Source organism: Strigops habroptila, chromosome 3 (assembly GCF_004027225.2).
Source record: "Strigops habroptila isolate Jane chromosome 3, bStrHab1.2.pri, whole genome shotgun sequence".
Classification (NCBI taxonomy): Eukaryota; Metazoa; Chordata; class Aves; order Psittaciformes; family Psittacidae; genus Strigops; species Strigops habroptila.
In genome coordinates this window covers 84,514,087-84,530,655 of record NC_044279.2, presented here as the reverse complement: position 1 = coordinate 84,530,655, position 16,569 = coordinate 84,514,087, and the positions used below count along the sequence as shown (strand labels likewise).

The 16,569-nt window shown below is 37.2% G+C and overlaps 1 protein-coding gene across 3 annotated transcripts in view; it reads right to left on the bottom strand.

Moving 5' to 3' along the window:
• Positions 1–934: 934 nt before the first annotated feature.
• PRDM5 (PR/SET domain 5) overlaps positions 935–16,569 on the bottom strand; it is an 80,677-nt gene continuing 65,042 nt past the window's right edge. For 2 of the 3 annotated variants that reach the window (XM_030480303.1, XM_030480304.1), the window contains exons 15-16: positions 6,695–6,799; positions 935–1,543 (exon numbers count right to left, since the gene is read on the bottom strand). In XM_030480303.1, coding sequence (XP_030336163.1) covers positions 1,379–1,543; positions 6,695–6,799 — 270 coding nt within the window. In that variant the 3' untranslated portion in view covers positions 935–1,378. The remainder of the gene's footprint in view (positions 1,544–6,694; positions 6,800–16,569) is intronic. The other variant, XM_030480305.1, reaches the window with a different exon arrangement.

Below are 16,569 nucleotides of genomic sequence, written 5' to 3'. Positions count from 1 at the left end.
TCTTCTGAGTAGAAAATCTACCATGTGATAAACAGAGTAGAGTCTACCATGAGCAAAAGATTAAGAATTATGGTGTTCATTTCAGCATAATTGTCCCTACTGCAGTTCATAAGGAAGCTGAATTCTTTTCTCATGAAAACTTGAAGCAAGAAGTCCCAATTCAAGTTCATTTTACAAAACCTTGACAGGTCCAGAATGAATATTAACACTTTACTTATGACAGAGCCTTAATATTAACTGCTGATAACTCAGGAATTTCACATGCAATCACACTCTGAAGTTACAGTTTTACTGTCCTTGTAGATAAAAATTTCTTGGTAATCTAGCTGTAGTACAAGAGAGCCTGTGGGAACTCTTCAAGACTTTTACTGCAGCAAACAAGTCAATCTGACAACATGAAGAATTTGATTTTTACTTTGTTGTAAAGCAGTATTTTTCCCAGTGCTCATTTACAGAATTAAGAAAAGAAAGGTAGTTAAATGGGATGGAGAAAACCAGGGCATCTGATTCAGCAGGAAGGAACACTCTGGGAACCAGCTGTTCACCAGGAAATCAAATACATGTTACTAGGCAACTGCAGCTGCTCAAGCCACTCTGTTAAGATGTCTTTCCAGTTCCCTTACCAGTCACAATGATGAGTATGAATACAGTACTTAAAATAAATTGCTCAAAGTTTTCACTTCAGTCTTGTTTCACCTAACCAGAATAAATCCTTCTTAATGTTCATACAAAAATACCTAACGTGACAGATTTCCATTGTTTCTATATCCATACATTTGGCATCTCAAGAACCAATTCAAGTTAACAAGCTTCATGTAGTAATGAGAAAGCTGGAAATAAAGTGAGACAAAATCATGTTACAACAAAGCGCAGAATTAAGATCTGGGTAAAATATGCCTGGATGGAATCAGCAGTCAATTAGAATGACAAATTCTGCATGGTTTCAAATTAAAAAATTTTAATGGAGTCTTGAAACTCAGATACAGAAATACAGTTGCAGACAACCAAGGGTTCAGTTCCAAATGTCCATGATTTCCAGGTAACGCTACTAATATCTAAGTTTCTAAGGCTGTAATTGAGAAGGTGAAGTTTCCTTACAGCTTTTTTTTTTTATTATTTTTATGAAGACAGAATTTTCCCAAAGTTCTTTTATCTTCATCTTCTTATTTTCAAGTTATGTTTTACTTCAGGTAAATGTCTTTCTTTGGGTTTTATCCTACTTGTATATTTAAAAAGAAAAAAAAAAGTAGGAAAAATAACTTGTGAATCATTGTTCCTCTTGACTATGTTTACGAGCCAGGTGAGAAGTCTGGAGTTTGTACACATACAAATGGAGCACTTCGGAGCATGAGATCCTTTCTTCCCACACATGCCATAATTAGCTGTCGGTTTCACCATGGACATTTTCCATGTGCACTTTGAGGTAGTCATTTCTAGTAAACTTCTTGTGGCAAAGCTGGCATTCTGCCATCGGCCGATTGGGGTTGTGAGTCAGCTTGTGTCGGATCAGCATCTTCTTCAGGCTGAAGGACAGATCACAAACCTAGGGCAGTGAGGACAAGATCAAGACAAAAGAAGCCTTAAAATTTCAAGCATGTAATAATACCCCTTATGCTCTATCACTGAGGCCACAGCCACACGTACCTGCAATACTTAGTAAATGAGCTGGTCTTTGGAATAACTGCTTCAGAAAGCACCTTACTCTGTCTAGTATCTTTCAATGTCATACAATAACAGTGGTACCACAGGCATGGGGGTGGTAAAGGAAAAAGATCCAGTCTTCAAAATATCAACACATTGGGGTGTCCCAGTTACATTATATTGTGTGTGGGTTTGGTTCAGGTTTGGTTGTTTTTTTTAACCTATTAGTCTATCGAGGATGCAGCAATTCATCCTCAAACGAAGTATTTCCTTCCTGACCTCCAGAATGACATCTGCGTCTTCCTAAAAAATCAGTTCAACTTGCTCAGTTACAAGGAGGGAGGAGTGAGAAAAGAAGCAGCTCCGAAGACTGCAAGAAAGGTTAATAATTATTATAGAGGACTCTGCCATGCTAAAACAATCACTTTTTATAAAAATTCTTGTGCTGAAGTCTAAATGAAAGCTTAAGAACAAGTTCAGCCAAGAGAAGTTAGAATGAACTGTTAAGAATCTGTAGGGAAGACATTAAATCAATTGAAATCATGCAGTTACATTGTCACATTCACCTTCCATCCAGGTACATACTGTATGCATGTATTTCCCAGGGGGTGAGGAGGAGAAAGGAAGCATGCTCCTGATTCCTGATTTGGCAAATGAAACAGGAAAGAATCACATAATTAAATAAGAATGAACACCCACAGGCCTGCAAACCTCAAATTCCAGGTTCATTCGAGGCAAAATATCTTCCATAGAGAAGAAACCCAGCACAATCCCTCTTTCAAGAAAATGAAGTTTTAAATTCATATTGGTACCAATCTAGTAATGAAAATGCTGAATTATTACTGATTCCTTTTGAAACCAAGACAAATAGTGCTGACTATCCAAGCAGATAATGTTGACCCACAGTATACGTATTTTACGCCAATTAAGGCAAAAACATACAATAACCGTAAAAAGGGCAATAGCCAGAGGCAAGTTTTGTACCCAAAATAATTTTTCCCCAGACAAGAACACTGTATGTGCTGTTGCAATCAAACATTTTGGATTTATGACATGACGTAATAACAAGGACTTTTACACAGCAAACATAACTCTCCGACCTCTTTCAGACCCAAGCAACAGTCACCCTTTTGTTATGCAACAGTGAATATCACCTACAGCATCCACTGGTCAGGTCTTAATATTGCTTTTGCCAAATACCATTTTCTGTTCCTCTTCCACAGAGCACAAAAAAGTGAACTCATAACGTTCATCTAATTGTAACCATCATGCTTGCTCGCAAGACTCAACATGTTAAAAGTATCATATACTTGTATATACAACATGTTTCTTGGAAGCCAGGAAGCCAATCAAGGATGTACACACATACAAGGTACGTATGTGTTCTGTGTATCTTACACATGCCCCTCTTCATTTTTAAAGTAAACAGCTTCTAACAGAGTCCTAAACTACATTTTTTTCATTCATAATGTTCATGTACCTAGTATAACGTGTCCTGCTGTTCCTTCAGGGCTCTAGCATGTTCTACTACCTAACTTCTTCAAAAAGAAGATGGAAAGCACAGGATCATATGATACAATACATCTTGTGCTGTGCTTATGCATAAAAGTTTTGGTTTCTGGGTTTTTTTTTTAAGAGTCTGCTTCAGATTTCAAGTTTATAAGCAAGACTGACATTTTACAGATTTACAACCACACCTGCTAATGCGCACTTGAAATCTAATCAATCTCTTCAAAATGATCAAAGTTTTGATCAAGTAGGGAGGATCGAAAAGACTGACATTTGAAAGTAAGTGTAGGGTCAACTAAAGGCAGAGTGGAGGGAAATACTGTACTGGAAAGAAACCAGGACAGGCAGTACCTGACCTTTCTGCCCCCAAAGCATAATCTGTGGTCTCCGAGGCAACTGAAGTTCAGTTGGCCTTCCAGTAAAAAACAGGCTAATCTTCAGAGGACAGAAATCTAATATACTAGGGGAAAAAAAAATTTTCTATTTCCATACTTCAGTTATTTTCACTTTTCTTTGAGATAAATATTGGAATTTTCACCTTAAAATAGTAACATTCAATTTCTACTGCCATCAGTGGATGTGAGAGCTTTGAGTCATTAAGTTCTGAAAATGCTTTTGTTGACAGAAATAGCCACATAAAAAACTGTAGCACCTTCACCAAACAGGGTACAAGGATTACTTTTACATGTAGCTCAATCTTGTACTGTAATGTCTGTTATCCATGCCTGTGATACGGGAGAGTGAGAAAGAGAAGGCTTAGAAGGCTTTTATTTCTGACTCTGTAAGAAAATTACAATTAAAGCAAAAATGCAGTCTAAAAAAAATCGCTATGTAATAGTTTATATTGGGTGGGGAGAGGTGTATTATCAAGTGAAGCCTATTCTTGAGCCCATAAAATACACATTTGGGTTTTTTTCAATAGCCAAACATTTCCTTGTTCAGTTCTTTGGCACTGAAAGCAATTCCTGTTTGCAAATGCAAATGTACTAAGAAACAAAGAAAATTCTGGCAGAAAATGTTAATGTTATTCAATATGTTATCAATATGTAATTTAATATGTTAAATGTTAATATATACTTAAGGAGCTGAATAGCTTCTTTGACTGCTTCTAATGCCAGATAGGAAAGAAGACCAAACCCCTCAACTCTCTTACAACTTCTATCTTTCAGTACGGCTTCATGTATGATTACATTTATGGATATGCTAATAAATGAAAACATCGCCTGTTTTTCACCTTAAAGGATTCTTAGTAGGTCTGGCCGTTCTCTTATGGACTTTCCCAATTACTTTAATGAGTAAGGCTATGCCAGTAATATTACTAGTCCCTTAAAACATGCAATGGAAACAGGGAAAAAAAAAATACAGAAAATAGTAACAAAAATTATTATGAACATGGGAAACCATCATGGAAAGTACTGGAAAGAGAAACAACTTCACAGGAGTTGACTAAAAAGAAACACGGTACATGTACAGAGAGCAATGAATGGAATAGCTATTAACCCTTTCTGTTCACGAAAGAACTAAAAGACAGTTATTGAAATTCCATTACAGTAACGTGACATACCCTCCCCTCCCCAAAATCTTTTTCTGTAGTTAAGAATTTGTGGAAGTTGTGCCATAAATTACCACCCAAGTCATTATAACAAAAATAATGAGCACACCTATAGCTATCTGTATTAGCAGGACAAAAAACTGTAGGTAAGAATATTTGAGTGCAAAAAGCATTGGGGAGCCAACAATAAATGTCTCCCATAGGTACATTTTTCTGTAATTGCCCACTACTGGTTGTTCTGTAACTTCTGCTGAAACATCTGGTAACATGCAATGTGTGAGAGAGCTCTGGAAGAATGGTCTGCTCTGCATGACATTTACTATGTCCCCAGCATCTGCATAACTGGAGTCCACATGAAATAAGGAGTAACTACTGAAAACAAAACTTTCAACACTCTCCAAGTGTGTGTTAAGCAGCAGACCATGATAGGCACCCGAGCAACTGAAAAGTGGATGAATGAATTGTAGAGGCATCTGCTGTTTATGTCCAAACCCCCAAAAGTCAGCAATCTCTGCAATGTGCAGCTGGCAAAAGACTAGTGCTAAAGAATAATTGTGAAACATGGCAGTAATTTAAAGTATCAAAATAATCTTCAGTAAATGAAGGTATATATATATAAAAATTCTCAGAAAAGGATTAGGACTAGACACAGATTACAGCTGTTTCTAGACATACTATGGTTGGGAAAATACAGTTCTATCTAATGAGGAAGAGTGAAGGAATAGTTGAAGCAGGAAAGTATGTTTTCATATAGCTCCTATTTTCAATTAAACAAAGAAAAAAATACAAAATAGAACCACCACCCCAAACTGGTCTGAAAAAGCACACTGTGAATCCAAGACCAGTGAACATTGGATCCACAGCATGGGAAAAATTGCATTTACACTGCAAAGTAGCCAACAGCTAATAAACAGTACAAAAGTCTGAAAAAGTTATTGACAATGATTTGGAATTAGAAAAATCCTCAGGGTCCAATCAAGAGCCAGGCTGAGATTATCCCAAAAGAATACAGCAAATCTCCTGACTTGTAGACATTAGCAAAATACTGCGGATGAAATTTTTCATACATTTTATTCTTAATGAAATGTCACCGCATTATTTATTAAAAGCCAGATCAATTAACAGACCCTTGTGACTTTCATGCCAAGTAGTTATTCTAATTTTGCATCTAATATTAAAATGTGTGAACAAATTTACAGCTGTTCAGACTGAGGGACCTAGGCTATATCTGAAAGCTGATGGTTCCCCTGTGACTAGTTCATTAAGAGCCAGTATCACAAAACAAAGCACCAGTTCTATACCTTAATCTGATGCCCTCTAACTCCTTGAGCCACAACTTACCTTCTGGCTTTTGCTAATTCTGAAAGACATTCTTTTCCAACAGTCTCTGCACACTCAGCCTCCCCGCCTACCTTCCAAAAGTTGTGAGATACGTTGTATACACAATGGGGTATGCTGAATGAAAGGGACTTGACAGTGATCTATGAACTGTAATATGATATGCTGCATTTCAACATTACAACATCCATGATTTCTTCCCTGAACAATTTAAAAAACAAAAGGGGCAGATGTTGAAAATATCAGGCCAGATTTCACTAAATAGAAACCGGAAATTCTGAATTTGTATTTGTGACACCCAACATCAGAAGCATTCAGATTCCATGTATAAACTAATCCACAACTATTAAAGTATCATACAACATGTACCTAACCAGCACGAATTTGTAACTTGCAACATCCAAATTGCATTAATAATGGTGAAAATAACTCTTAAGGGATCCAATACCATAAAATAAAAGGGTGTGCAACGCTCTTGGCAAGTGAAGAGGATACATAAAATTTCCTGAATGGTCTTTCATTAGTTAAGGCAATCAAAGACTCTACGAAGTGTAACTTCATGCCACAGCCAATAGGTGCAAGGCTATAATCTCACTGCAATTAAGTCCTGCTGCTGCGTTGAAGTCAAGAAGACAAAGGGACAGATTGACTCACATCACACTGAAATGGCTTCTCTCCGGTGTGGGTTCTCATGTGCTCATCTAGGCCTCGCTTCTGACTGAAAGCCTTGTTACACTCTGAACACTGGTACGGCTTTTCCTGGATGAAATGACAACAGTGAGCGAAAGTGAGTGAAAGTGAGTAAATGCAGAGCCCGAGTCATTAAAGGAGTGGAATTCCATGCTGGATGGTGCAAGTTTTATACTCTCTCTAAGGGATTACAGTCAGTGAAAACAACAGAAAACTACTTTCAAATTATTAAGGTAAAGCTGGGAAAGCTGTGGCCTGACAGTTTCCACTTCAACACCCACTTATGAATTAATTATCCGCTCCAGTCTTTCAAAACCAGCCATTTCGGGAATCTGGTTTTCGTAATATGAAACGTACAGACACAAAATTCCAAGGTACTTTCCTTTATCCTCCACAAAAGCTTAAAGGATAAAGAGAAGATATCTATAAAAACCTCAGGTTTGTTAGCATGTTTCCAAGCAGGGGAAGAGGTGAGGAGAGGAAGAAGGGGTACAAGGAAACCGTGTGGTAGAGAAAAAACTAATTTTGAAAAGTGGTGACAGAAGGTTAATCACATATTCATTGCAGAATCTCAAAAGAAGCGCGGATGGCAACCAAGCCATCTGTATTTTTATTAGAACTATTGGTTAGCAGCTACTGTAATACATGATGTTATAAAAGTTGCAAGCTCACTAGCCTCAAATAGAGATATGTATGGAAAATCACTTATATATTCTTCTTTAAAGTTCTTCCTTAACATAGAAACTTATATAAGGTGTAATTCCTCCTTTATTCCACTAAAGTTATAAAAGAACTGTATGGAAAACAACATTTAAATAAATCAGTTAAATGTAAAAGTTAGTATTATGGCACTGCACATTGCCTCATTAAAATTTTGATGCTCTAGAGGCACCTTTATTTTTGAATCAAACCACCACACTTCTTTAATTTTTTTTCCTGTGGCCCCTAATTCTGTATTGCTTAAGTTCTAAAGATGGGTATTTTAGGCAACAAAGTAATTGTTTAGGAAAATTGTAAATTTTACTAAATTAAATTGAAACCAAGACTGAAAATCAATAGGCAATAAAAATGCCAAGTCTATGAATTAACAAATAATAGGCAGCAATCTTAATGGTCTTTTGGGAGATAACGTGGAATCCAAGGATAAGTGAGAAAGAACAACTCAGCTTAGGTGTTGAAGCTACAAAGTGAATAAATTCTCTGGTTGTTAATTACTGTTCTCAGCTTGTAGGGGAAAATCAGGTCTCCATATCTTGCTGAATCCTGCCAGGTACTCAGCATAAACCGTACACATAATACTACATGGACTACAAATCACTGTTGTTCTGGGTATGTCCCAGGCTCTCTCTTTAGTAGGGTAGCTTTCTGCAGATCCAGAGATCTCAGTGCAGGTGAATACCGGGGTTTTCATTATGGAGTACCCTCCCATGAGGTCTCCTGGAAAAGGTAGTGTCACAGACATAAACATCTCAGCTTGTAGTGGAAGGAATCCTCGAGCTCACCAAAACCAGGTCCTGAGTAGCGTACACAGCGAAAAGCACTTCTCCAGCAGGTTCAATTTCAGACATGAGTAAATCATGAGACAAATTAAGTACATTTCAGCATGATACAAGACAAATCTTTATCCTGACAGAAGCTGAGTACACAGTGCTCAGCTGCATATAATCAAACTGGCCTAAAGGGAAGCCGCTACTAAGCTTTTCTGTGCAAGATTCTCCCTATACATCTTTATCATCTTTGTGTTTTTTCATCATTATCTTTTTGTAATTCCAATGATTCTTCAATATGGAGTAAAATATAACAAATTACCTAAAGGAGATCTGAACTGATCTTAAAAAATCATCACCTAGACCAAAAAATTCATGTCTCAGGGAATTTTGCTAGACTGACTAAAGACTTCATGGAGCAGGTCTGCAATTTTTAAGGAACTGTATGAATATACAATAATGATATGCAAATATGTAAAGTGGGTTTCTGCAACACCCTCTTAATTGGTTTTGCACAGTGGTTAACATAAACCACATTTTCTGTGAGTTCTCTGAAAACAGCCTTTCTGTGTGTATGTTGTTCCACAGAAAGCGCAAAGTAAAGTACCTGATGTGTACATCTTCAACACCTATGAAAACATTCACTATTGCAAACTCTACCAGGTGTACTTGCTCCCTTTGTATCATCTTGTTCTTCGGGTACGATTATGATTATCTTATTGATTTCAGAATGAAATGGACTTCAGGATTCCATTTCGGAGGAAGAGCCATTCTAAACTCTGGAAAGCTGGAATCACAAACCTGGCTGTAATATCTTCCCCAATGTTATGTTTGACTATTTGTATTACTCTCTATGGCCAAAAGGGGTATATCTAACCATCTCCTTGGCATTTGTATTCAAATTCACATATGTTGTGCCTGAAACACATTCAAAGCTGTCTTTGATCTAATTTTAGACTCCTCACATCTGTATATTCCAGTGACTTCAGCAGACACAATTCTGATTCACATCAGCCGCCTCTCCCCTAAGCTAAGCTGCCCTTCATTCACATCTGTGTCCATTTCAGTAAAATCAGTAGTGTTGTCCAGAGCAAAACTTGGCCTTACCTCTCTCTCCAGAGAAAAAGACTTATTTGTCGGTTTTGAAGAAGACATCATTCTCAGAGACTAATTTCTTCAAGAAAAACATTCCGTGCTTTTCCTTTTCTCTCTCCCTCGTCCTCTCCTCATAACAAATTTCCATTGCACAATACTTGGAGAAGGCAACATTTGTAAATGGGAAAGATGATGTTGGCTTGGCATAAGCACCACTGCTCTAAATGCGAACAGAAAATAAACCCCAAACAGATAAAACCCACAGCAGTAAGTCTGAAAGAAAGTTAATGCCACCACAAAAGGACAATAGGGACCAACGATAAGATCAGAAGGAAGTTGGATAAATTCAAAAAAATCAAGCAAAGGGAAAAACCTGCTAACCGTCAACAAAACAGGAGGTCATTGGGAAGACCATTTAAGTCTGACCTCAGAGGAGTTAGCAACTGCTAGTACTATAAATCTACCTTCTGTTCAAAAAGCATCTGCAAGGCCATGACTATGGTGGCAGCAAAGCCAAAGGATTACATGTGTTTTCTTTTATTGATGACACAAATGAGGAAGGGAGCAGGGAGAGTGAGGAAGACAGGATGTAGCTGATACTGCAGTGATTTAATACTACATTTTTAAGTATACCAGGTATAAATAAGAAATATGTAGATCAAGATTTTTAACATTCCTGCTTCTAAAAGAAGAAAAGCCAACGAGAACCCAAATGGGACTTGATATTCCGGAAGGTGCTTCGCCATAAGATTGGTATACTAACTTAGAAGCTCCTGTCTGATGATTTTCACTTCACTACGCTAAAACTGAGAGGAATTCAACATTTTAACAACTATGACAAATAAAACAGTGCCTGCAATACACACTTCATCTGTCTGTAGATAGCTGAATCATAAATGACTACCCTGGATTCTATGCATATTGTGTTTTGCATTAGAAAGACATCAGAACACAACAAATTCTCAGGGCCATTTGACAGCACCTTTAATAGATTGATAGAACATGTGTACAGAGTATCCTGCAATCACAGCAGATGGAAATACTTAAATCCAGAATATCTGAACTGCTAGCTGCTGCTCTAGTTGACTATATCTCCCTTAAGAAAATATAAATACATTATGTATATTAGCTTAGCACTAGTGCATGTGGTTTTTCTGTAAACCTGGTAAAATTGATTACACAGGTAAAACATGAATTACTTTGGTAGGAGTATCTCCAAATAACTTTTTAAATCTGAATTTAGAATTATTACGTGAGCTCAATAGCAAGAGCAAGAAAAACATTAGCTACTACTATAATCCAATAAATCGTAGCTCAAGATTCAAATAAATGAGAGTGAAGAAGAGTTGTAGTAACTCTTTCCAAGGTGGCAGGAGCAAGTTAAAACTGGGCTGAACCTACGCTCAGAAAGTGAATTTGTTGACTGCACAAATGTTAATCAATAAACCTTTTTAACACTTAGGTTTTAATTGACAGAGTATACCTAAAATCCCACAGCTATCTAGGATCTAATCTCTCCTATGCTCATTTTTATCCTCCTGAACTCAGCAGATTTACTTCTGATTTGAGAATTTCACATATTGCATGTTTGTACTTTTAGATCATGTTCATATAGCTAAGTACACATCTAATTAGAACTGCTAGCATCTTGGGGTAAGACATACTGACCATGTTGAGTTTCACATGACTATCAACTTGCTGTATCTGCACTTTTCTACATGCTGAAAACAGAACATTCAAAGAAGTTCAGAAAAACAAGGAAAAGTACATCAAATCTTCTATTACTTGTAAACATTTACACTTGTGACAGAAGTGTGAAAATTGCCAGACATGAGGCGATGATACAGGACAGAAAAAAATACATAAAAATCTTTTTTTTTTTTTTTCCTCTGGAGACATACAAAATGGAGATCCATGTGACCAATCTGGAGACAAACATGATATATTTGGGAAATAAAAAGCAAAACAGCAAGGCCCAGTACATACATGAAGATTCCTGGTAAAACCTGAATAAGCCTGAAAAGGTCTCAACCTAAACTCCTTGGAAAACAGCAGTAGGTATGGAACTTCCTTAGGTGAGATTTATTCTCACAACAGGAAACACAGAGCTCAAGAAAAATACCAGCCTGTATTTTTGATAGCAAAATATTTTAAAATACATAGCTCATCCTTTAGTTTACCTAATTTTCTTTCTTCTTGTTTTTAATTTCTTTCATTACTCTAAAATGAAGAGCTTTTCTTTGCTTCCAAAGAGAAAGTCTTACAACGCCATGTACATGAGATGCAGGTACAATAACATTATCTGCTTTCGAGCCTTATGTGGGGAATTTGAAAATATTTCTATTACTCTTAATAAATATCATTTGCTGCTGCATGTATTTGCATTATCATTTGAACACAGGGTTAGAAAAAAAATCCTTTTGAAAAAAAACAGCAAGAATGGAAAAATGTGGCCTAAAATGAACAAACATGGCAAGCCAGACAACATTAGAATATACTAGTCAGGCTTGCTGCTACCAAGAGCTAACTTCTCTGATAAGAGTCCTGGAAATCCCATAGCTTTGCCAACTGAAAACGCAGAAAAGACAGTAGTGCTCCCCACTTACAATCCAGGATGACAGTGACTTCAGGAAACACAGACTTCAGGAAGCATTATCTAAAGGGCACTTTAGGCATTGAGGGAATGATGCTGAGTTTACGTGTATTTCATACAAACCCTTTGCTTCGTGTGTCTTAAACTTTTCCTAATACCAGCAATACTTTGTTTCAATTATTACTAATTATTAATGTTGATGTGTCCCTCAAACCACACTCAGGAGCTCTCTAGCCAGTTGTACGTGGCATATATTAAAGATGGTGACCATAACAGATATCATCCTGTCCAAAACTCCACCCAAATGTGAAATGAAGGAAGGTTCAAGGCTCCAACAGCCTGAAAAGCATTATCTCAGGAGCTGGAAAAGAGTCCAACTAGAGGCAGCTTAACACAGGGTTCATGATGCATAACCCACACACAACCCACAACCTAACTTGTAGTCTTGCTAACAGCAAAATTCTACCAGAAGTTAAGCAGAACAGCGATGAATGAGTAACAGAAGTCCTACAGAATTGGACAGATCTTTCTGCTTGGCCTAGAAACCCCTCTCAGATAGCCTCAGACAATGCTGAGGGCCAGACCAAGTAAGTAATTCTTTACAAGAAAACCTGTAAGATAGCAGCTGTGGTAAAACCTCTGAGCCTCAGCAAATTCCAGTGTCAAAGTACAGGTTTCTTCTACATTTAAGAAGAATGATGGGTAGTTTCACTATCGATGAAGTGGTGACATGCAATATATAGCTCGATTCTTTTTAAAAGACCAACTTTCATCTTAATTGAAGGGCTGGGAATTAAGGTATAATGCAGTAAGAAAGACAGTAAAGTGCCTACTGAAACAAGGGTGGCTTATGTAGCTGATGTTTAGATACATTTCAGCCCTAAAAAAAGGACTAATCTGATTAGTGTCAGAAAAAAAACATCAGTGATACTTTCTGCTAGGTCATCACCACTAGCAACACATCCTCTGTTGAGAAGAGAGGCTAAGGCACTTAAGATCACAGATGGTGCGAGTTAATGGAGTCCAGCTTTGTATTTCAGTGTGAAAAATGTGCAAGAACTAACAAGATGCTCTCTTAGTAATTGGGAGGGGTTTGGAAGCTACAGTAAGTGGCTCACTCACAGACAGAGGCCTACTTAAACTGTAAGACTTGCATTAAATTATTAAAGTAATGTTGACACAGGAAGACAAAGGCTGATGAGAATTTACAACTCTACACAAGTAGTAGGGATTTGAATCTTATAATGATTAAAACTCCATAAACAATCACTTTACAAGTACATATTTCCTCACTTGAGAAGTAAAAGCCGTCAAAAAAAAAGATTTCCAATAACTAGAGCAGGCACAGAAACATTCCTGTTGAAACGATTCAGAAAGGATTTGGCAAATGTACATAAAAAGTCACTTTTATTAGAAATGACTGATGTTTTTGTTAGAAAAGTTCTCAATTCGGTTTTGGGCGTTTTGAAAAAATACTATCTGAAATTCTTGCAATAAAATTTGTAATGAAAATAAAACCACACATCTTAACTGAAATGCTGCCAGAAGAAAAAAGGTCTATGTCGTCAAAAGTTGTAGCATATGCAATTAGTTGGACTTTACGAAACCATTAACTTCCCATTTTCCACAGTAGTTCTACCTATTTGCTACCTATAATCTGTAAAGTTTGTTTCTTTGGGGTTTTTTAAACCACTGAAGTAATTACTCTTCCTAAGATTTAGTGACGGAGGGTTTATTTAATCAGCCACAATGAATATTCAATAGATGCTGATCTGCTCTTGGAAAAAGAACAGTAAAAAAAAAAAAGAAAACTTTTTCACTCTATGAGGAAAAGATGACCATCAGTCAACATTACATAAAAAATGTGTTAAAATATGGGTGCAGTGGGATTCAAATCTTCTATATTCTGTACACAAACACAGATTCCACAGGCAAGGAAACCAGAGCACTGGCAAAGTCATCATCTCAGACAGATGCTTGGGAACTCACTCATGTCTCACCAATAGGGAAATATTGAAAAAAACTCAAAATTCAATCAACACCTCATCTTATTTCATTACACACTGTCATGTGCATAGACAACTATATTTAGTACCCAATATAATCGGGGGGGGGAGGAGGGAGGGACACAGCATGGCATGATGTTCCTAGAACACATGACCTTTATTAAAACTTTCTTAAGCCCAAATATCTCCTGGGAAACACAGAACAAGGGAAATTTTGTCACAGTTGTCAATATTGTTCTTGCATTTTATTTTTTTTTTCCAATATTTTATTTTAATATTCTTCTGAGTCAAAAAAAGAACAGAGGGTGTTGTTTAGAGTTCCAAATGAGTGCTTTGGAAAGGCTGTTTAACTCAGGACCTGGATGAGGACAGTCTTCTTTTTGTACTGTCCCAGCAGCAAGCTGAAACACTGACTTGAAGACAAGAATCTCTACAGGAGACTGCCTAGCTTCCATACCTATTGTGGCTTATAACTATTCCCATGAAATTCATAAATAAAACTCAGAATTAACTCAAGGTTGGCTAACTGTCGTGTTTTAAACCCAGCCGGTACCTTAGCACCACGCAGCCACTCGCTCATCCACCACATGCCCCTGCCCCAGGCGGGATGGGGAGGAGAATCAAAAGAATGTAAACCCCATGGGTTGAGATAAGAACAGTCCAGTAACCAAAGTATAATACAAAACTACTAATAATAATATTAATAATAATGATAAGGGAAATAACAAGGGAAGAAAATATAAAACCAGCTACTAGGAAGAAAATAAACTCTATCCCAGCCAAAACCAGGACACTAACTCTTGCATATACTGTGTCAGGCCTTACATCCTTAGCTTCTAAGGCTATCTTTATACTGAAGTCATTTTCGTGACAGCAGACCATAGAATCATAGAATGGTTTGGGTTGGAAAGGACCTTAAGATCATCTAGTTCCAACCCACTGCCATGGGCAGGGACACCTCACACCAGATCATATTGTCCAAGGCTCTGTCCAACCTGGCCTTGAACACTGCCAGGGATGGAACATTTACCATTTCTTTGGGCAACCTGTTCCAGTGCCTCACCACCCTCACAATAAAGAACTTCTTCCTTATATCCAACCTGAACTTCCCCTGTTTCAGTTTGGACTCACTACCCTTTCTACTATCGCTACAATCCCTGCTGAAGAGTCCCTCTCCAGCATCCTTGTAGGCCCCCTTCAGATACTGAAGACATACTCATAAAAGCTTCCAACTAATACTCTCAGCCACCACTAAAAAATTCAGTGTGAGATTAAGGAGTTCAAGAGTTGACTTCCAAACTGATACTATCTGATACTAAGACCATTAGATCACACTAATCCTTAAAATTTAAGGCTACACAGCAAACGATATCCAAGCTGTCCAGCATCATATGAATAAGAAAGGAGAGAAAACTTCCTAAACATTGTGAGCATTGATAGCTTAAGTGTCCAGAAGCTACATAGCATCAACTGCAATCTACTGACCAGTTCCATGCAGCAGATATATGTATGTGTGTACATACATGTATATATATATAAATATATACACACCAGCCAAGCATTTCAAGTGTGGACAAGTAAAGTCAGTTGCAGAGTTACAAAAATGTGATTATCACGTCATTTGCTCTATTTCATACAGTATAATCTCTGAGCACTAGGTACTTTTAAAAATATACTTAACAATTAATGCGTTTTTAAATAGTAGGCACAAAGAAATATGATATTTATGCAAAGAAAGTTACCTACCAATACACTGTAATTTCTCTATGTTTAAAATACTGTCTCAGAAACGTACAATTTCAGCATTACAGTCATCAGCCTTCCAACCACCAGAAATCTGTTTTTTAAACAAGCTATATAAATTACATGGATCTGTTATACCTTCATGTAAAAATATGAAATATTCAAACCATGTGATGAAAAACCATTTGCAAATGGCTTCCACTCTTTCTGTTTTCCACCACTGCCATGTATTTAACTGAAACAAACTGCAATTAAAGTACCATTTTCAGAAGTAATGAAAACATCAATTTGTGTGACAATAACTCTGGGCACCTACCAATGATCATATTTTCCAAATATTAACAGTTATATTGCAGTAACATACAATAATTTCTCTACATGTTTAAGCACAAACTGTATTATGTCAGGCACTGAATAAAGCCTTAGGAAGGAGCTGAAGTTTACTGCTCTGTGAAGGTTGGAAGCATGCATGTACTTCCTCAAAGCTGATATGGCCTGTAAATTGATTCATCAAGAACTTCAGTGAGTTCCTCATTTATGCATAGTTTTCTTATGCTGTTATATTTCTTCTTAAGGGCGGGGGGTGGGGAGAGAAATCAAACCGCCAAACACATCTACTTTCATAGAAACAAATCAGTGCTCAGGTGACATTTTAATATTAGGTGGTTGGTATTTTTTAATCCTTACATTGTCAGTAGGGGTTTTGGCTTACCTTCTCTGTTTACTCCAGAGTGAGCTGACACCTGTGGCCACCCAGGTTGTACTCAGTTTAGCAGCTGCCAGACCTTAATCAACTTTCTAAAATGATTTTTCCAGCAGCCTTCCCTGATCCACATGATCAGGTCTGGCATTTAATCCCACTGGTGAAATACATCTAGATTTAATCACTACAATGACATTTTCCTTGTTGAATGT